General features: G+C 38.4%; 1 protein-coding gene across 1 annotated transcript in view; it reads left to right on the top strand.

The window, feature by feature from the left end:
* Positions 1-20,434, top strand: part of Corin (corin serine peptidase) — a 148,302-nt gene extending 127,868 nt beyond the window's left edge. The window contains exons 13-17 of the mRNA XM_034982603.2: positions 186-366; positions 2,450-2,603; positions 3,073-3,196; positions 3,788-3,936; positions 7,249-20,434. Coding sequence (XP_034838494.1) covers positions 186-366; positions 2,450-2,603; positions 3,073-3,196; positions 3,788-3,936; positions 7,249-7,449 — 809 coding nt within the window. The 3' untranslated portion in view covers positions 7,450-20,434. The remainder of the gene's footprint in view (positions 1-185; positions 367-2,449; positions 2,604-3,072; positions 3,197-3,787; positions 3,937-7,248) is intronic.
* Positions 20,435-21,697: the final 1,263 nt, after the last annotated feature.

Below are 21,697 nucleotides of genomic sequence, written 5' to 3'. Positions count from 1 at the left end.
TTTTTAAAAAAACCTAATTCCACGCGGACGAAGTCGCGGGCATCAGCTAGTAGAGAATAATCTTAAAAAATCATGATTTTTATATATTTTTTAACTCTTAGGGTAGGTAGAGTCATCACCTTGTACAGCAAAACATGCATTCTTGATCACTTTTTTGTGGGTTAATTGGAGATGTTTTCCCCCAGAATGTGGCAAGCGGCGTACCATCGGCGGCGCGAACAAGCGCATCGTGGGTGGGGTGGAAGCCTCGCCCGGGGACTGGCCGTTCCTCGCAGCGATCCTGGGTGGACCTGAGGAGGTGTTCTACTGCGCTGGCGTGCTCGTCGCCGACCAGTGGGTGCTCACCGCCTCGCATTGCGTGGGGAAGTGAGTCTTGTTTTATTTTATTTATTAGGTTAACTTACGGCTACTTACACTACATTAAAAATACTTATTCTGAACATTTAACTTACTAAATGCATTCGCCATTTACAAGTTAACACAACATTTACAAAAATATGTTACAAAATTAAAAAAGAACCGGCCAAGTGCGTGGCGGGCCTTGAGTTGCCTAAGGGTTCCGTAGTAAACAAGGAAAAATACATTACGACAATAAGTCGATGAAATACAAAAAATACATGAAAGAAGTGTATCTAATAATAACTAAAATAAACTACTGAGTATGGTGAGTGCAGTGTGTTAAGAATAGCAGATAAGGCTCAAGACATCCAAGATACAAAGATCTTTTCCCGAAACCTATACAAAGAGTCAGAATTAATGTCAATGACAGAGCTGTTGTGGTTAAGAGTCTTGCTGTTCGAACTATCGAATTTTACGACAGTCGAGTCGTCCACGTGGACCCTTGCGGGTCCCGGGGAAACTGTTCGGGGCGATGGCCCTCTTCAGTGGTAGCCATAGAGCAGAAACAAAGAGGAGTTGGCCTAAGCAACTGTGCACTGTGGTTGTGTTGTGTTGTGTGGTGTGGTGTTGTTTTCAACTAGGTCCTGACGTCATCACTGTGGGCGGGGCCTTAGTTAGTATGCTGTCTGCGTTCGTCAGGTTCACATATATTGAGACTCGTATTATCGGTGTGTTTTCGCGTTTTTAAGAACAAAAGGATGAAGTGTTGTGTTTTATCGTGTCAAAGTTATTCAGACAGACGTTCTGATGCTATGAATGGTATCACATTTCATTTGTAAGTAATTTTATACGTAATTATTAAAATAGTTCTAGATTATTGACATCTAGTGTGAGGTAGCTGAACTATGTAGTGACATCAATATATCGATGTTAGGTCGCTAAGCGAGTAGTTTTGCTACTAACCCGCAGATGGAAAATTGAGAAGTGGGCGGCGTTCCACAACCCCTCACCCCGCAAAATGTCACTCGATATTTCATAGGGAAATCTTAATACAACATCTCCTCTTTGTTTCTGCTCTATGGTGGTAGCAACGCCGCCTGCAACTACAGGCGGGTCGCGGGGTGTGACCTATTTTACGAATGTGATGAGCTAGATACGTATAACGCCTGGATAGGGACAACCCACCACCTCCCATGGCCCCACCAACCATGCGGTAATATGGGCCGAAGCGCGGGAAGGCATCCGTTCGATACTTGCTCTTGCCCTTTCCCGGGGCGCCTTCTTGACTCCCTACAAATTCTTTCTCTCTGATCCTTGTCCCTATGAGTCCTTCTTCCTTTTCTGGGGCAGACGTACACTAACACGCAGATCCCCGCGTGCCCCACAGTCCGGATCCCTCCTCAAACACCCACTGGTCCACGATCACGGCCGGAGCTGTTCCGCCTCTTGTGCCATTGGTGCGCGAACTCCCGTCGCTTACCGAAGATTTCCACCGAGGCCACGAGGTCCTGGTCCCTCCCCTTCCTTGATAACGCCTGAATAGTAAAAGTTCAAACACACTCTGTGCTGCGCGACGCGGCAGCGCCTTGCTTCATACAAACTCATATCTCTATATATATATATAAAAGGAGAAGGTGACTGACTGACTGACTGACTGACTGACTGACTGACTGACTGACTGACTGACTGATCTATCAACGCACAGCTCAAACTACTGGACGGATCGGGCTGAAATTTGGCATGCAGATAGCTATTATGACGTAGGCATCCGCTAAGAAAGGATTTTTGAAAATTCAACTCCTAAGGGGATTAAATAGGGGTTTGAAATTTTGTAGTCCACGCGGACGAAGTCGCGAGCATAAGCTAGTAAATTATATTTGACGTGCCGCGTTGTGCCGTGTCGCCGTGTCGCGTCACACAGCGCAGCATAAGTACGTTTGGACCATAAAAGAGCTATTATAAAAATGCATGTGGCAGGAAGTTTTCTGCTACGAAGTTGGTTCGTGAGTCCCTAAAAAAAACTGACTGCGAGTACCAGAGTCTTAGAAAACAATTTGAGGGCACATTTCATTGTGTAGTAAAATAGGCTAATTGGTTTCCGTATCCTCAGTCATTCGGACGTCAACGGCTGGACGATACAGCTGGGCATCACGCGACGTCGCTCGCACGCCTACTACGGGCAGAAGGTGAAGGTGCGGCGAGTGGTGCCACATCCGCTCTACAACGTGGGCGTAGCACATGATAACGACATCGCACTGTTTCAAGTAAGCCACCAAGTAACATTAACATTCGGACGATCATCACGCGACGTCGCTCGCACGCCTTCAGCATCTCTGGGTCTCTGTCAGGCCGGGGGCTCTAGGCTTGCTCCTATATGCCGTTATAGAGTCCTGTTTGACCTGAGCCACTACTTTAAGTTTAAGATCTGAAAATAGGATTGAATTTTTTCCATGGGAAATAATTCCAAAAACACCAAAGACCAGCCCCCCGATTGTGTAAAAAATGTATCATCCTAATCGTAAATTCTGCCTCTTTTTTTTAATTACTTAGTTTAGAATTTGCTGTTCACATTTTTCATAGCCAATCGAGGGGCAAAATTTGGTACCAATTACCATTACGATGAATACGTTTTTCTTACATAATCGGGGGGCTGATTAAAGCAAAGTTTAACAGTAGGCTCTGTTGTAAAAGTGGCGTTGTAGGTTTAATTGACAATCCTTTTGTTCTGGTCAGCTGGCAGTCCGCGTCCGTTACCACGAGCAGCTGTCCCCCGTGTGTCTGCCGCCCGCCCAGCGCGCGCTGGCGCCCGGCACCATCTGCACCGTCATCGGCTGGGGCAAGAGAGACGACAAGGACAGTATGTAACCTCTCTTTACGCTCATCAACTATCACTTGCTAGAAAAACATCGTAAGGAAATCTGCATCATCATCATAATCATGATCAACCAATCGCCGGCTCACTCCAGAGCACGGGTGTCCTCTCAGAGTGAGAAGGGTTTGGCCATAGCTAGTTATTCCATGCTGGCCATAAGCAGATTGGTAGACTTCACACACCTTTGAGAACATTATGGAGAACTCTCAGGCATGCGGGTTTCCTCACGATGTTTTCCTTCACCGTTAAAACAAGTGATATTTAGTTACATACAAAACGCAATAACTCCGAAAAGTTAGAAGTGCTTGCCCGTAATCAAACCCCCGACCTCCGATAAGAAGGCGGACGTCCCAACTACTATGCTATCACAGCTTCTGCCTGTCTGAGAGTTTTTCATAACGTTCTCAAAGGTGTGTAAATGTGATTTGCACTTGACCAGCATAGTTAGACTATGCTGCTATGCTAAATCCTTCTCGTCTTCATCTTCCATCTCCTATCAGAGAGGAGACCCGAGTCCGGAGTGAACAGATACAGGGTTTGGATGACAATAATCTTACTACCCTGTATATTTTGTAGTGTCAGAATACGAGCCAGCGGTGAACGAGGTGGAGGTACCAGTGCTAAACCGTGACCTCTGCAACCAGTGGCTCGAGCATCGCGAACTAAACGTCACGGAAGGCATGCTCTGCGCAGGATACCCTGAAGGTGGCAAAGACGCTTGTCAGGTAATAATAATAATAATAAATAATAAATATGCTTTATTGTTTACATTATTGCTAGTAACTAGTATGTACAATGTTATATCTAATATACTATCTAAACTAAAAACTAACAATAAACAAAAGGTCGCAAACTCAGCATAGCCGAGTACTGCTCACAATGCTCGGCGCTGGTTTTCAGTTTGCGCCATAAATTTATATTGATTAATAAAAACGCACCGCGCCCGTTGCGTTATCTCTGCATTGATCAATAAAACTTTGTATAAACTAAACCAAAACAGTGACATAAAAAGAACAAACTAAACCAAAACAGTAACATAAAAAAGAACAAAATCTAAAAAATAGCAGTAAAAATAAATGTAAATATTATAAAAGTAAAATATAAGTATATAAAATATAAAAAATGTCCCTTCCCAGCTTAGCCTAAAGAATAAAGCTCTTAATCATTTAAAATACCATTAATCATTTAATAATAAAAAAGGTAAAGAACTTCCTCGTTCCTACACCCGCCATGAGTCTGTATCCCACGATCCGCAGAAGTTCCAGTACTAAATCGTTCCAGTACTAAATCGTTACCTCTGCAACCAGTGACTCCAGTTCTATGTCACCAAAAGCAGGCTACCCTGAAGGTAGCCAAGTTGTTTGTTGGGTGAGAACTTCCCCCTCAACACCCACCATCTGTCTGTATTCCACGATCAGCAGAATAAGTTCCAGTAGGTACTGTATCTCAACCTCTGCAACTGTTTTTGAAAATGTCAAAAGGTGCGTAAACTCCACACCAATATTTTATTTATCAATATTGATAAAAAAAATTGGCACAGGATTTTCTCAGTGCGATTCAATACGGGTTTCATTACAATTTAAGAACATTTCACGAGGAAGGTTTATATGTTTTATAATATTAGGTACAATCAGTACCCATATTATAAAATGTGAAAGTGTGTTTGTTTGTTGGTTTATTGGTTTGTTGGTTTGTCCTTCAATCACGTCGCAACGGAACAATGGATCGACGTTATTTTATTGCACGGGTATAGTTAAAGACCTGGAGAGTGACATCATCATCATCATGATCAACCAATAGACGTCCACTGCTGGACATAGGTCTCTTGTAGGGACTTCCACACGCCACGGTCTTGCGCCGCCTGGATCCAGCGGCTCCCTGCGACTCGTCTGATGTCGTCTGTCCACCTAGTGGGGGGTCTTCCAACGCTGCGTCTTCCGGTGCGAGGTCGCCATTCCAGCATCTTGGGACCCCAACGTCTATCGGTTGTACGAACTATGTGCCCTGCCCATTGCCACTTCAGCTTCGCAACCCGTTGAGCTATGTCGGTTCTCCTACGGATCTCCTCATTCCTGGTTGTGAGTGACATAGGCTACTTTTATCCCGGGAAATCAAAGAGTTCCCACGGGACTTTTAAAAACCTAAGTCGCGAGCATCAGCTAGACATATTATTATAAACCTTCCTTCCTTTATTTATTATCAAAATAATTTCATCCATAGAATAGGCATTAGGTCCGGGTGGGCACCCGGGCAAAGCCGGGGCACGTCAACTAGTATTGAAATAAAAATCCGTAGGGACTTGGGGTCCTCTCGAAACATTCTGCCAACTCAGCGAACCCATTGTTAAACCACTGGTCCCTTTAAATAGTCGGAAAACGCTTCGTCCGTATTTTATTTTCTACACAAAATTTTATTACTTTATTCCTTTCTTTATGGTGATCGCACATGGTCGGAAAACCCGCACAAAGTGCAAGAAACGTAGAATTCCGTAGAGTCCATTTTTTAATACTAAATATGTGACGTCAGCAGCATCAGGAATGCCGCTAAAATGGGTGGGCAGAGGTCATCCTATGTTGACATCAGAATTTCTTCAGTGCGCCTGATGCGACCGAATCTTGCTGCTGCCACACACATTTTTGTATAGTGACGTACATGGACAAAAACCTCGCACAAAGCGCAGGAAACGCTGGAGTCTGCATAGTCTATTTTTCAACGCTAAAATACTTACGAATGCCGTCAATAGGATCAGGCACGCCGTAAAATTGCGTGGGCAGAGTTCACCGCAGAAACCCATATGCTGAGCTGACATTAAACTCCGATTGCCATTCTCAACCTGTCGTGGATTATACCTACTTCAGTTGTACTAGGTATTAAAAGTTTCTTTGCCAAGCTAATGCCTGTTAAAAGTTTCTAAAAAAAGATTATTCTTTGAAGAAGCCCCTCTATAGGTCATATATTAGATTCAACGTCCCTGGTTTAATCTGTCCCGCGCTGATGTAGCTTATGTTCTATTTCAAACACAATAAATGTCCCCCCAACAAACAGGGGGATGAAAAATTGTATTTTAAGATTAAGTAGGTATTTGCCGAGACTTGAGAGCTCTCGTTTATTGCAATACTCTCCGTTGAAGGCAATAACTTCCATGGCTCTAATAATGCTCGATATAATGTTAGTTTTACACAATACAACAGTAGTTTCGATGAATTGTACGAGTTCTTGCAGCGTTTTATTTTTATTCATGGAAGGAAACGTATTGAGTTGGTATCGAATAGGTACTTACAAAAATATAATAGTAGATTATTCAACTGTATCGTACTGGAACGCTAAATCGCTTGTCGGCATGGCCTTGCCGGTAGAGTCGCAACTAGCCTAGATCAGACCAAAGACATATTAGAAATTATTAATTCCTGAATTACCCCTGCAGGGAGTTGAACCCGGGACTTACAAGACCACAGCGATCACTACTGCACCAGAGAATAAAATAAAATAAAATAATCATTTATTTGCAAGAATGTTTGTACAAGAAAGATGAAAATTACACTATAATCAGAGGCCATAACATTCTACTAAATTAATAGTGTGCAAATATTTTTGAGTACCAATTTTTAAAATAATTACTTAATAGTCAATGAAACAAAAAAACAAAAAAAGAATTAAATTAATAGTCAAAACACAATTACAAGCAAAATACATAATAATGATTAGGTACAATTTTATAATGTCACAAAGTCAGAAATTATACCATGGTATTAATCTATATAATATATATAAAAGGAAAAGGTGACTGACTGACTGACTGACTGACTGATCTATCAACGCACAGCTCAAACTACTGGACGGATCGGGCTGAAATTTGGCATGCAGATAGCTATTATGACGTAGGCATCCGCTAAGAAAGGATTTTTGAAAATTCAACTCCTAAGGGGGTGAAATAGGGTTTTGAAATTTAGTAGTCCACGCGGACGAAGTCGCGAGCATAAGCTAGTATTGCTATAATAAAAAGTGTACTTAAATTCAAAAATTGTGTATTTTTTCAGGGCGACTCAGGCGGGCCCCTTCTCTGCAAAGACCCGGACGACTCGTCGCGCTGGTACGTGGGCGGCATCGTGTCGTGGGGCATCAAGTGTGCGCACCCGCGCCTGCCCGGCGTGTACGCCTACGTGCCGCGCTACGTGCCGTGGATCGAACACCAGATCGCGCTCTACAACGACGACGACGCCAAGTCCGACGCGGACTGAGGCTGGACTGACTACTAGCACATTGTCCATGTGCCGCAACGCACTTCGGGCAACGACGTATAGCCGACGTACGTGCCGCGCTACGTGCCATAGATCTCGCGAAAGATTGCTCTCTACGACGACTTCGATGTCAAGTTTAACGCGGACTGAAGCCTCACTTGCCCGGCGTATGCACGTAGGTAGGTACGTGTTTGCACTACGTGCCATGAATTGACACGCCAGTTCGCTATTTACAACGATGCCGATACTAAGTCCAACGCGGTCTGAGGCCGGCCCGGTTACTACAGCACATCGTCCTCGTGCCGCAACGCATATCAGGCAACGAAGTTTAACCCACGCTAGCCCGGCGCGCGTGTACGCGTGTGCCAAGCTACATGCCGTGTACCAACACACCAGTATGCTCTCTACAACGATGCCGATGTTAAGTCCAACGCAGACTCCAGCCGGCCTGGCTACCAGCATATCATCCACGTTCCGCAACGGACATCAGGCAACGAAATATAACCCACACGTGCTCTCACGCGTGTGTGCCACGCTACGTGCGTTTAAGCGACGACGTATAGAACAATAGGACGGTCAAGTACTCACGTAACCACTCGCATTGGTAAGTTAAAGGACAAATACTGGGGCCCGAGTAGTTATATTTTGATACACATTCAATGACCCGTTTTATCAGGGTAACTAGAGCAAAGATCTCTAGCTAGAGCATTCGGACGTGAAAACCGCCCGTGTTGATTGAGTTAATCCAGGGACTAAATCAAGGAAAATCCAACAAGTAGAAAAAGCGATTTTTCTGCTAGATTTAGTCCTGACCTTAAAGAAGAAAATTATTTATTTTTATGTAGTTTTTCTACTCTTTCACTATTATTACATATATACCAATCAAAAGTCGAGTATTTTCTGTACATGTAGTTCTGTAAATATCATTTCCAACTCTGTTCTATTCTAATAGCTTAGTAATAATTATATTTCATCCTCCTGTGTTAAGGCTTTGTAAACTTCTATTAATTGTTTTAAAGACTTAGGTACATATTAGGGACGGTGAAAAAGGGCCCTAGTTATTTGAAGTCTATTTAATAAACATAAATAATTTAAAAACAGTTCAGTTTAACAATTAATGTGAAACTTCCTTATAATTAACTGTAAAATGTGTCAATTAACAAGTACCTACAGTACGCGGCCGAAAGTAATGCACAGTGGCCTTTAGATAGCAAATTTGTAGAGCACTGTCTCTGTCGTTGAGACCGACAAAACGTCATATAGGTATGAGTGACAGAGACAACGCTCTACAAAGCCGAAATGTCATTCTAAAGGCCGATGTACATTACGTTCCGAAGTGGTTACGTTTGTATGCGAGCGATCGGAAAGGAAATACATATTTATATTATACAAGACGTTATGCGAGTTGCATTCCGAAATGCATAGAGACAATAAAAATTACGAATAAATTACCTAATTGTGACAATAAAACTACAATAAAATATATGAAAATAACGACAATAAATTATACTACCTAATATAAATTAGTAATATAGTGACAATAAATTGTATTCTATTAGTGACAATAAAATAAAAACTTCTACTAACGATAAATATTTCTATATTGTATAAAGAAAAAGGCATTTACTAATAACTGAAATGGCTAAATATTTTTACATGTCGCCCGTGATGATCGCGTGGTATAAGTGTCTATGCAGACGGACCACAGCCACACCTCAACGACAATAATGTCGCCAGGCAGTGGTCGTGAGTGAATGGTGTCATAAGAAGTGCTTCAAGCTTTTGCATTGTCGCAGCCATAAATGACTAGAATGGTACGAGTTATATTAAGCACAGTCGACAGTTGACAAACTGTCAAATCAAATCAAATGGTACCTATATTAAAAATACTGTAATAAATTACACTTTTTGACAGTCGGTTGTTGCATTTGTAAGATGATATAGTGGTGATAATTTTTACGCGAACTTAAAACTAAAGCTACGAGTTGTCAAGTTACATTCCATTTTTAACAAAGCTTGTGAAAGATGCTCCTTTATTTGATGTGACAAAATTATCGTATTTTATCGTACGATAGTAACCACCCGGCCGTATACCGTACAATATGCGATTTGAAGGCCTAATTACTAAGGAACCATAAGCTTAACTTGCTGTAATCCTCTAAAACAGACAAATGTGTATGGTGTAATGTGCAACATGCGTTATGCACCGCCAGACCTCTCACTGCTAAACATGTAGGAAAGGCAAGCTACTAAGCAAGCAATACTCACATAATTACCGTACGAATTGGCAAAACCCTGCAAGGTTGTTTCAATGTGGTTGGCCACTTGCGTATGAGTGCCACGTGTGGTTGCTTTATAGACTATAGTCATTGTTGGAGACAGCCGTTGCATATTGTTGTAGGTAAATGTGAATGGAACTACGCGTTTTTCATACTGTATTGTGTAATTATGTGCCGGCTACATTTTGCCGTGTGGTGTGGTTGTGGTCGTGGCACGTCTGAAAGGACTCTAAAGGTAAATTGTTTGATGCTGTGATACTACGGAACTCTATATTATGAATGGTGGGGGGTCGGTATAAAGAGCGTTTACCCGAACGTGTCAAAGTTGAACTTTTTTATAAACTTTGAACGTTTAAAGTGGAAGCATACTTACAACACGTGACCCTACTCGACGACGAAATCAGACTATTATCATGTTTGTTGTGTGGTTCTGATCATAAACATAACTTGATTTTGTATAATTCAAATTTGATTGCGTTTGTCGGGTCAGGTTGCGTGTATTAAGTCTGATTCCGCCCTTATTTCAAGTTTCTCGATACTTTTTCTCGGGATATCTAGCGTCATAGTGTTAATATCGTGTTTACATTATACAGAAATGTTTAACGTAAGATGCTTATGAGTAGGTACGATGTAAACTGTACGCACATCAATAAGCATGGCGTACGCACCGCACGCGCAAAACAAAGCGCATTACACCTATAAATAACTCTTGTACTTATAATATAGTACCAAGGATTTGAATAGCATTAATATCAACATGCGGCAAAAATATGAGTTTAATAAAATCTCATAAGTCATATCCCTACTAGGTTTTCCTGCTTCCATCTTAGACTGCATCGCCACTTAATAAAATCACAGTCACACTTTACTTTTCAGTGAATAAAACAACAGTAGTTTTGGAATTTAACAAATTCCAAGATTGCTTAAAAAATTAAAACTGATTATGTAGATAATTAAAACTTAATTTTTTAAAGAACGATTTTAACGTTACTAATATTCTTCTTGCCACTAACCGTTAAACTTAACTGAGGAAAGGGACGACTACTAGAGGTAGTACATTGGATGATGTTTGTACCGTCAATCTTTCGGTCCCCTTGCGGCTGAGCTATTGAGGCTACTAATGCCATAGAACATTTAATAGTACCTTCCATAGGTACGCATTGAATGCATAAAAGAAATGCGGGACGTGCGGATTAAGCTTATAGGTGTGCGACCAGCAGTAGAGTTACCAAGCTTTAGTCTAAACTTTTAGGATTTTTATATGACACCTCTTGGTTTCCCCTTGTATTAGACTAGACGTTAGTTTGGTGTGTATTTGTTTGATGTTTGGTGTTGTAGACTTAGTGAGAAGTGCTTTTATAGACTAGACATCAAAAAAATTCTTTAAATAAAAAATTACAAGTTCATTCCATGTACATACAATGACTTACGAATTTCCTGTGTATTTACTTATGAATTTTTAAAACAAGGTGTTGTGGAATGTTATAGTTAGAACGCTGCGTTGCGTTGGCGGTGCGGCGCATGAGCGGTGCCGCTGCGTCATCCTATATCGAAATTGCTGTACCGTGTCACACGATGCGTTACGACGTCGTGCGGCGCCGCACCGCACGCCACTTGCGACCAGAAAGACAAGACGGAGAGGGGTGGTGTGCTGGAACGCCACGCTTTTTTCCGGAGCGGCAACGCAGTGCCCGTGTGGCACCCAATACTCAAAGCGGTGCGGTGCCGCAACGCGCCGGAAAAGCATCCTGTGGCCGCATCACTCTTTAGGGTGATATCTGCAGAGCACACTCTGACTTGGCCTAGACTTAAGACAGAGTTAAAACGAGACAGAGCTATATATCTCACATAAATCTGTCTCGTTTTAACTCTGTCTCGTTTTAACTCTGTCTTAAGTCTGAGCAAAGTCAAAGTGCGCTCTATAGATCTCACCCTTAGTCATTTTACAAAGTCTTACAAACGTCTTACATTAACTGGTTTGATTTTGTAAGACGATTAAAAAGTCAGTGAAAGGATATTATCTAAGAGTTGTAAATGAACCCTGGTCTGAGAAAGTGCCGACAAAAAGGCAAGGATCGCTTTTTATTATCAACACCTCACAATGCCACAAAAATATGTTACAGCAATTTGTTCCCAAGATTTAGACGCAATATACCCAAATGTACTTACTGAAAAATTCGTAGATGCCGTGTTTAGAATCAAATATCAAGAATGTATATAATTCGACATGAAGTTACTATTGAGCGTCATCCAAACCTGCGCGATCCAAAGCGACCTAAGCGACAACGATGCGGGAACGTCTCACGATATTTTAATGGCGCCATGCATACTTGCGCGATTACAACGCGATTCGACCGCGTCTGCAAAGTGGGAAGCATGCGTCTAGTGATCTGCAACAATGCACTCACAAATGGGGTTTACGATTCGCAATAGAGTCGCGTAGGTTTGCGCGTATAAATTCGCGTCGTGGTCGCTCCCGCATCGCGTCCCGCATCCCGCGTTCATGACGCGCAAGTGTGGCCGTAGCTATAAAATTTTATAAGATTGTAGTTATCAAAAAGAAATCTTAGATATTACCAGTTAAATAATATTTGGTACTACATAGTTCTTCCTTAAAAAAGACAATATAATAGACAATAATAATATGTTTTTATTTGAATTTAAAATATATTAATGTAACAAAATTAACTATTTTTAAAAGTGTTGAATATATAGAAAAAATAATCTTTTGCCAACTGCTGGAAGTACTCTTTTGATAATAATATTGATAGCACATATAACATATTATTATATAAAAAAGCGACACAACATTCCTTTATGCACAAACAATGTGGTTTTAGATATTGTTTTAAAGGTGAATGTGAAAATTAGTACTATAGCTTTAATAGTGAGTAAGAATAAATAAAAATATATAACCAGTAGCCCAAAATTATTACTACCTAGTTAGTAGTAGACTACATTCATTCGTTAATTATTATCCATTTTATTTGTCCCAAGTCTCAATATTATGTACCTATCTATCTATGTATTTTCGTTGATATACATATTATAGCAAGATACATTATAATTTATAACTTAGATAATATTATAATGTTTTATTTAAGTATATTAATATAATGAATTCTGTTACATTTATATAACTGTTTTACCCTTTAAAAATAATATAATGGTTTTATAAATAATTACGAAGGTATAGTATAGTATTAGTGAATCATTTTTATACAGATATATATATATATATATATATATATATATATAAGTATAGAGAAATAGTGAAAAACTATGCTCAAGGTTGCTATTATATAGATATTGTGTAATATAGATAGATATTATATATAGAAATGTACACGTGACAACATAGTTCCTTCCAGAGTATTGCCAAAATTAGCAAAAAAAAAGAATTTTATAAATCATAATATTATCATAATTTAAAATATTGCTTAATTGAGGAGCTGACGAAACAAACAATGCTGGCGAAATAAAATTTTACAGAAGGAGAAAAAAAGTCTGAAAATTATACCGTTTTGATCAAAATCACGAACTCATTTTTAGGACAGTTTTAGGCTGTTTTGTTTGAAATTGAGTTCAAATTTGTGTTCAGTGATCGAAGTCATGAAATCAGGACTCAAATTCAGTATATTTTTAGGAAGTTTTGCTTGGAAATGAATTCAGATTTATATTCAGTCCCTACGCCAAAACGCCCGGACTAAAAAAAAGTATTTTAATCAGAAGTGTAATAAATTATTTACCTACCTTCAAATTATGTTCAATAGCAACTCAATTATGTATAGTACACTTACATATTAAAAAAACCGGCCAAGTGCGAGTCAGGCTCGCGCAATGAGGGTTCCGTACTACAGTCGTATTTTTTCGACATTTTGCACGATAATTCAAAAACTATGATGCATAAAAATAAATAAAAATCTATTTAAGAATGTACAGGTAAAGACCTTTCATATGATACCCCACTTGATATTATAGTCACTCACTTCGAAAGTTGAAAATACTAATTATTAGTTCATGACCACAATTGAATTTTTTTGTGTGATCTTACCCTAAATTCGTGGTTTTCAGATTTTTCTCCAAATGTCAGCTATGAGATCTACCTACCTGCCAAATTTCACGATTCTAGATCAACGGGAAGTACCCTGTAGGTTTCTTGACATACAGACAGACAGACAGACTGACAGACAGACAACAAAGTGATCCTATAAGGGTTCCGTTTTTCCTTTTGAGGTACGGATCCCTAAAAAAACTAATTATTGTTTTATAACTCAATGTGTATTTGTAAAGTAAAAAGTAGGTATCTAAGTTATCTACTAACTATCTAATTGGAATTAACTAATTAATTTTGTAATACAATACAATTACAAAATAATATATTTTTGCGATGCCAGTGGATACTTAGGTAGGTGCAATGAAGAAGCTGTGATATCCGCTTTCTAATCTGAGGTCGGGGGTTCGATCCCGGTCACGCACCTCTAACTTTTCGGAGTGATGTGCGTTTTAAGTAATTAAATATCACTTGCTTTAACGGTGAAGGAAAATATCGTGAGGAAATCTGCATGCCTGAGAGTTAAGATCTCAAAGGTGTGTGAAGTCTGCCAATCCGCACATGGCCAGCCAAAACCCTTCTCACTCTGAGAGGACACACACCCGTGCTCTGTAGTGAGCCGGCGATGGGTTCATCATGAATGAAGAAAACTGCGTTGTCACGTGCACTACAAAGGTTGTCGACTACTTATGAGTCCTTCTTTACTCGAGCTTTCTACTAGCGTTAAAATATAAATTATATAGCATCTAACGTAAATAAAGAGTCCTTTATACAAACAAAAATATGTATATATAGACATTGAAGACAATAATATAACGGTGTCAAAATATGTTATGTTAAAGTTAAGTAAAGTTATGTTGTAACATAGAATTTTATATTGACCTACCTAGTTTCTTACAGTTACCTACGTACCTATATTACTTTCATGGTGGCTTGGTTACAAAATGTAGTGACTAAAGTTAGACATTGCTTTAAATCGAAGTAGGTATTGGTTAATTATAATTATACGCTTTCATCGAATACATACATTTTTTAAATATTATGACTACGAAATGAATTTGTTAGGTAACGTATATTAATTATTATTTTCAAATAATATTTGAAAATAATTAATGTACTGTGCTAATATTAATTTATTATTATCATACCGTCTATTACTATATAGATTGATTCTATTATTTTAGATAAGGAAAATTAGGTAGCTTAGGTATAATTAGGGATAACAGTAAAACTAGATTTGCTTTAGCGTTTTCCTATTCTCGATATTCTTTTACTTATTTATGAAATTATGTCTTCTTTTCTTAAGCGATCTTTCTTTAGATCATCGCGAGCTCCTAAACAGATGGACCGATTTCTATGTAGTTTCATGTGTTTGGAAGTTGTTTAACATATCTACTGTGAATTGACTACGTGTAGAAACCAAAGGGGTTCTCTTACAAACCAAATTTTGACGACCTCCCTGGCGCAGTGGTAAGCGCTGTTGTCTTATTAGTGGGAGGTCTCAGGTTCGATTCCCGGCAGGGGTTTGGAATTTTATAATTTCTATATTTCTGGTCTCGTGGAAGGCTTCAGCCGTGGCTAGTTAGACCACCCTACCAGCAAAGCCGTGCGGCCAAGCAATTTGGCGTTCCGGTACGATGCCGTGTAAAAATCAAAGGGGCATGGGTTTCATAAAAACTGCCATACCCCCTCCAGGTTAGGCCGCTGCCATCTTAGACTGCATCATCACCAGGTGAGACTGCAGTAAAGGGCTGTAACTTGTATCTGAATAACAAAAAAAGATGTCATACCTCAAGTTTTTGCGATTGCACTTTATGCTATTTCATATTTGGCAGTGTCGCAGTTCAAGACATATGTATTACTTACATCTAGTTTAGAACAAAATATTACAAAAGGCACTTATATTAAGTAAGGTTTTACCCACACTGGCAAGGCGTATGCAACCACTATTTAGCTGAAGGCACAGACGCTTAATAGCCGGCCAGCCCCGATCGCCAAGCTTAGGCAATTGCTCAGCATGAAAGTCGGCCCACGCCCGGTCGGTACCCTCATTCCGCACATTGTCGTGATTACGTGACTTTTGAGTCCACCAATCACAACAAAGCATTCTCCCATGTCCCCCACCAACATTTTACGATTTTGTTTTCATGCAAAATCTGCATACGTACTCTTGAAGTTGAATTCTCTGTGAGCTGAAGGAAACAACTTTTTTAACAAATGTTGTTAAAATTGGGATATTGAGCGATCGTTGGCCAATTTACAGTCAATATGACGATTCTATAATGGTTCGAAAAAAAAAAACTGAAATCGGTTTCTCTGCTTGAGATCTACTATGCCACATGTCGGAGTTTAATTAAAGTTTGATTTATTACAAGTTTATATAAAGGTTTATAGATAAATTAATTAATTGTCCTTCAAATGTTCTACTTTTTGTGATCGAACTTTTCCCTACTAGGGTCGCTTTGATTTTTAGATACAGATAAGTGTGAAAACACTAAGAACCTTTGCACTTATCGACTTTTTTCATGATCCACAAAAGCGCGTCCACAACGCTGCAAACTAGACAGGCAAATGGTCGTACACGTAGGCAGGTACCACGTTTCGTACGGTACGCAGACTTGGCCTTAGAAAAGTGTTTTAAATATGTTTTTATTAACAAATCATTTTTAAACATGTTATGATTTTAAGCTTATTTCGTGATTTTATGACATATTTTAATGTAGATAACAGGTACATACCACGATTAATGTGAAGTTTTTATTCAAATAAACTAAACAAGTATAAAAGCTTCAAATTAATCGTGGTATGTACGTTACCTACATTAAAATATTTTTAAACGTGTTTTACAGAAAAAAAATAGTTTTTTTAGAAAAAAATCTTTTTTCCAACCCTGACCTACTTACCTATACGTAAGCAAGTTGCGACTTATCTTGTTTGCAGCTGGTTTTGGTGGAAAAGTCGTGGTGTGCAAAGGCTCTGAAAATACATATAAATAAACATGAGATGCATTGGTATTTGGCTTTATAATATGGAACATTGGACATGTTCAGCTCTAATGTTTATACATGATAGATGTACTAATGTAAGAACTATATGTCGTATACAATATAATATGTAGATGGTAACTGTTGGTCTCACGTAAGTAGGTAATGTGCGTGTTCATTCCTTCAGGCTTGTTCGGATTGTGTTAGTAATGAGTTAAGTATTTAGTAACAAAAATGAGATGACATATTGGTGCTTCGATGGTGCCGGCCTATCGGTGTTTTACAGGATATATTTCGGAGAGTGTGCTCAGGAGCTGTTCGATCTTGTCCCTCCCCCACCTTTCTACCACCGTACCGCAAGACACCGGGCGAGTTTCCATCCCTATGTCGTCAACATTCCATCTTCGCGTACGAAACGCTTTGCGTCATCATTCCTTATACGAATGGCTAGGGTCTGGAATACTCTTGCTAGATCAGTGTTTCCTGTCAATTATAATCCAGGTATCTTTAAAACAAGAGTGAATAGGCACCTTCTAGGCAAACGCGTCCCATCTTAGGCCACATCATCACTTCCCATCAGGTGTGATCGTCGTCAAGCGTGCGCCTATAATAAATAAACAAAAAAAGGTTCTATTTTTTTATTAGTTAAGTACGTACATACCCAAATACAATAGGTATGTATTTATATTTATATACAAATCCAAACCAAACAAGACACTTTCAGGGCAAAACACCATTCACTGTAATTTGAGGTTGAGAAGGGTTGAGATTTATAAAGTGCAGTTTGGCTTTGGTCAGATTTAAGTTTCAGTTAAAACAAGAAAGATTTATGTCGGCGATATAAAGCTGTCTCGTTTTAACAGTGTCTTAAGTCTGAGCTAAGTCAAAATACGCTAGATTGCAGCCTTAGTTACCAACAAAGTCCGACCAAGCCTCCGAGTCAGCTGGCTTGACTCTCAACTAAATATAAATTTATAGAGAACGTATTTTGATGTTATCGCACTAGTGACAATAAATGTTTTATATACTCGTAACTTAAGGACACAATTCTAAATACTATACTTTGCGTGTTGAAGCCTTTGAGATTTTTATTTAGTGTTGCCACAATATATTGAAACTAGCCGGTGCCCGCGATTTCATTCGCGTTGATTTAGGTTTGTTAGAAATTTTTGATTTTCCTAAATCAAAAGTAACCTAACAAGTAAGTTAACATTTCACAGGGCTTTATCTATGCATGCAAAAAATCACCTGGACCCATTGCTCCCTTGCGACGTGATTGACGGACAAACTAATAAACCAACAAGCAAATAGTATGCTTTCGCATTTCTAATATGGGTAGTGATAATTATTATACATTCTAAAACAGGGACTGATGAAGGAATCAAGAATTAGGTATTATAATATTTTTATCTCGCATAAAACGAAGACAACAAAGTTCTTTCTAAGGTTTTTACGTTGTTGGTAATTTGATAAATAAAACTGTAGCACTTACGATGTTGTAGCACCTACGAAAGTAGTACAGTACCCGTAGTACAAGATTTTACGTCTCACCAAACGAAACCAAATTCGAGAGTCGAAATACTTCCGCGTTACAGTAAAATGGACCTAAACAGTCTTGAATTGAAGTCAAATATTCAATGCCACTGATTTTAATTTCGCAATGTTTCCGCTTGGAGCGCTGGCTGTAGAAGTGTAGACAAACTTGAGCTTTAAAACAAGACATTTAAGATCCAGTTTACTGTAACGCGAAAGTATTTCGACTCTCGAATTTGGTTTGGTTTGGTGAGACGTAAAATCTTGTACTACGGGTACAGCGTCATACGAGTAATTTGCAAAAAGTACAAAGCTGTAGAGCCTACGAGACTGTAGCGACTGCGAAAACGTAGCCTGTTGATACAACTTTGTAGCACCTAAAAATTATAGAGCACGCGAGATTGTAGCGCCTACGAAGACGTAGAGCAGCGTGCTACATCTTTGAGGAGTCTACGACATTGTGGCGCCTACGATGACGTAGCAGCTAGTGCTATAACATAACTCGTAGCCGCTACGTTTATCGTAGAGCTCTATGATCTGTGAAAAAGCAACAAATCTATGCTTTACGTACTAGTAGCTCTATCTCTCTATTGCTGTTTCATTTTATTAGACACCATATCTCATTCTTGTCTTGCAAAAAACTGAGAGATGTCCACTGCTGGACATAATAGCCTGTGAGGGCCAGTCCTTCGTTATCTTATAAACGCTGAAAAAATTTCTGCGCACTCTCCCTAATACAGGGAGGAATGATCAGCGACTATGAAGTTTGGGTCATCGTGGCTTTGGCATATAACAGATAGTTAAAACTGTTAAATCGAGTTAGCGTTATATATCGCTGGCGATATAAATCTGCCTCGTTTTACCAGAAACTTAAGTCTGAGCAAAGTCAAAGTACCCTCTATACATCTCAGCCTGAGAGAGATTGGATTCCTCATCAATCTGTGTACCTAGTTCCAATTACTACCTAAAGCCTGATAACCGACAATAAATAAAGTCACATATAAAAGGTTGTGTACTAGATGTTTAGTATTACTGTAGTAGGTACATCGCGAAGTCCTAGGCTCCGCACCGCGCGCTGGTGCAAAATTGTGTTGATTGTTGTAAAAATTCTATTTCTTATTTTTATCATCTGCAGAAATCGTAATATTGAGTATTTTCTATTATCATCATCATCATCATTATTATCAACTGTTATCAACCGGTTGATGTCCTTGTAGGGACTTCTACACACCACGGCGCGCCGGCGCCATCCAGCGGCTTTCTGCGACTCGTTTAATGTCGTCTGTCCACCTCATTAGGTGGATCTTCAGCTTGAAATTACTCCTACTTTTTGCGATTTTTGCCAGAGTATCCAACAGTTATAACTTTTTTAATGATCAATACCTACCAAATTTTACACAGATTAATTATTAAAAAAAACAGATTTTTATATTTTATACGTGTTCATTAAAAATTATGAAGTATTATGCGTTTTACAAATTAATTTGTAACCGAATAAGTACATAAAAGTTATAAGATTAACTAGTTACCTTGATTCGAATTTCATATATTGGGTACCTACTTAATATTTTGTTTATAAGTAAATACTACTTAGGTACTTACAAGAAAACAAGTGGTGATTTCAAAAATATATAAGTAGACCCTTGTAGTCACGGAAGTGATAAAAACTATGTTACTTTTATTAGATATCTATAATTATATTTTTCATTAATTAGACATAAGTGTCCGTACAATAAACATTTGACAATAAATAAAATATTATACCTATTATCAAAATTTTATATCATGACATTTACCTTACCTACCTTATTTCTATACATACAAATTTGTATTTTTCCATCGCCTAGGCTTGTGAGCTAGCTTTGTAGCCTAAATTGTAAATTGATAGGAACTATATGGCTTAAGAAGTAAAAACAAAAGTTTCAAACCATCATGAACTTCCAAAAATATGGTTAAATGTAACGTTTTTACTACTTAAGCATAAAATGTATATTGTAAATGGTAGTCAATAATAGACACGCACAAAAATTTAAGCCAGTCTAGTCTTTTCGTTTCTGATTACGAATAATCTATTAATAATAATTTAATTCCTATTTGTTCCTATTCCTATTTATTCCTATTTATATTTAATTCCTATTTATTCCTATTTATATTTAATTACGAATAATCTATTAATAATAACTTATTTCCTCATTGATGTTAAATGTTTGTAGATCGCGAGTGTTGCTTTTGTAATCTCTGTTCTGTGTTAACGATTATGACATATTTTTGTAATAATGGTTAATTAATACCTACACATTTTTTGTGTAATAATCATCAGTGAAAAAAATTGTATAAAGTAACTCATTTTTATGGTTCTTGATTGTTTTTATTCCATTACTTTATAATGAATTACTTCTTAGGTAATCGATTTTTAAAATGTTTATACCTAAATATTACATTTAATTTTATCATTTTTTCGAATGAATAATGTCATAATTTATATCAAAGAATTCACTTATTTAGATAAAAGTATAATGTTATCAAAAATGTCTATTAAAAATTGTATTTCTACGCAACATATCACTCTATATCCAATTATGCCCAATGGGTAGGTACTTTGTTAAATTTTCATAAAAAATATATTTGTAACAATTCATTTAGAATTTCGTACTCGTTCTGACATTTGGTCATATTCTCATTTAATTCAGTTAAAAAACTTTTAAGTTAAGATTCTGTAAATTACAGAAGCTATTGTTTCTGTAATTTACAGAATATTATAGGTACCTACATTTGAAAAAATATTTATTAAGTCGAATACGACTAATTGTTTTGTCAGAACGTATAATTTTAATACACTAAGATATATTTTTCTATACCTACTTAGCATTATTTTTAAGGTCATTATTTCAAGAGAATAGCGTCATTCATCATAAGATCTCGCCATGATAAGTTAGTTGATTTCTGAAGTCCATAGCGTTAATGTTTTAATGTTAGCTGCCGACAACCGGCGTGGATGTTGCTTGATAGTTTGTGTAGCTCTACTTTGTTCCTCAAGCTTGATTAAATAATACATTAAGAAGTTTTGGCGTTTTATTAGCATCCTCCTGTTTACAATATCACTCGTCTGATGCTCGTAGGTAGGTGGGTAGGTAGGCCCAGAATGCTTAATAGTACCTACCAGGCACAGAATGCTCGTTTAGCAAAGACATTCAAATAAATACCTAGCTACTCTTGTTACAGCGCAATAAGTGCAATTCAGCTCGCACATCAGCAGGCTATTTATCAAACAAATTTGATTCTATCACGTAAACTTAGTTTTACACGAGAACCGGTGAAGGAGCGCGCCGCACGCGTTAGGTATAATACGCGACAAGTCGAGATGGCAATCGGGGCGGGAACATCCCGTACAACCCCTA

This window comes from Maniola hyperantus, chromosome 2, assembly GCF_902806685.2.
Source record: "Maniola hyperantus chromosome 2, iAphHyp1.2, whole genome shotgun sequence".
NCBI classification, from domain to species: domain Eukaryota; kingdom Metazoa; phylum Arthropoda; class Insecta; order Lepidoptera; family Nymphalidae; genus Maniola; species Maniola hyperantus.
This window is presented reverse-complemented; position numbering and strand designations above follow the sequence as displayed.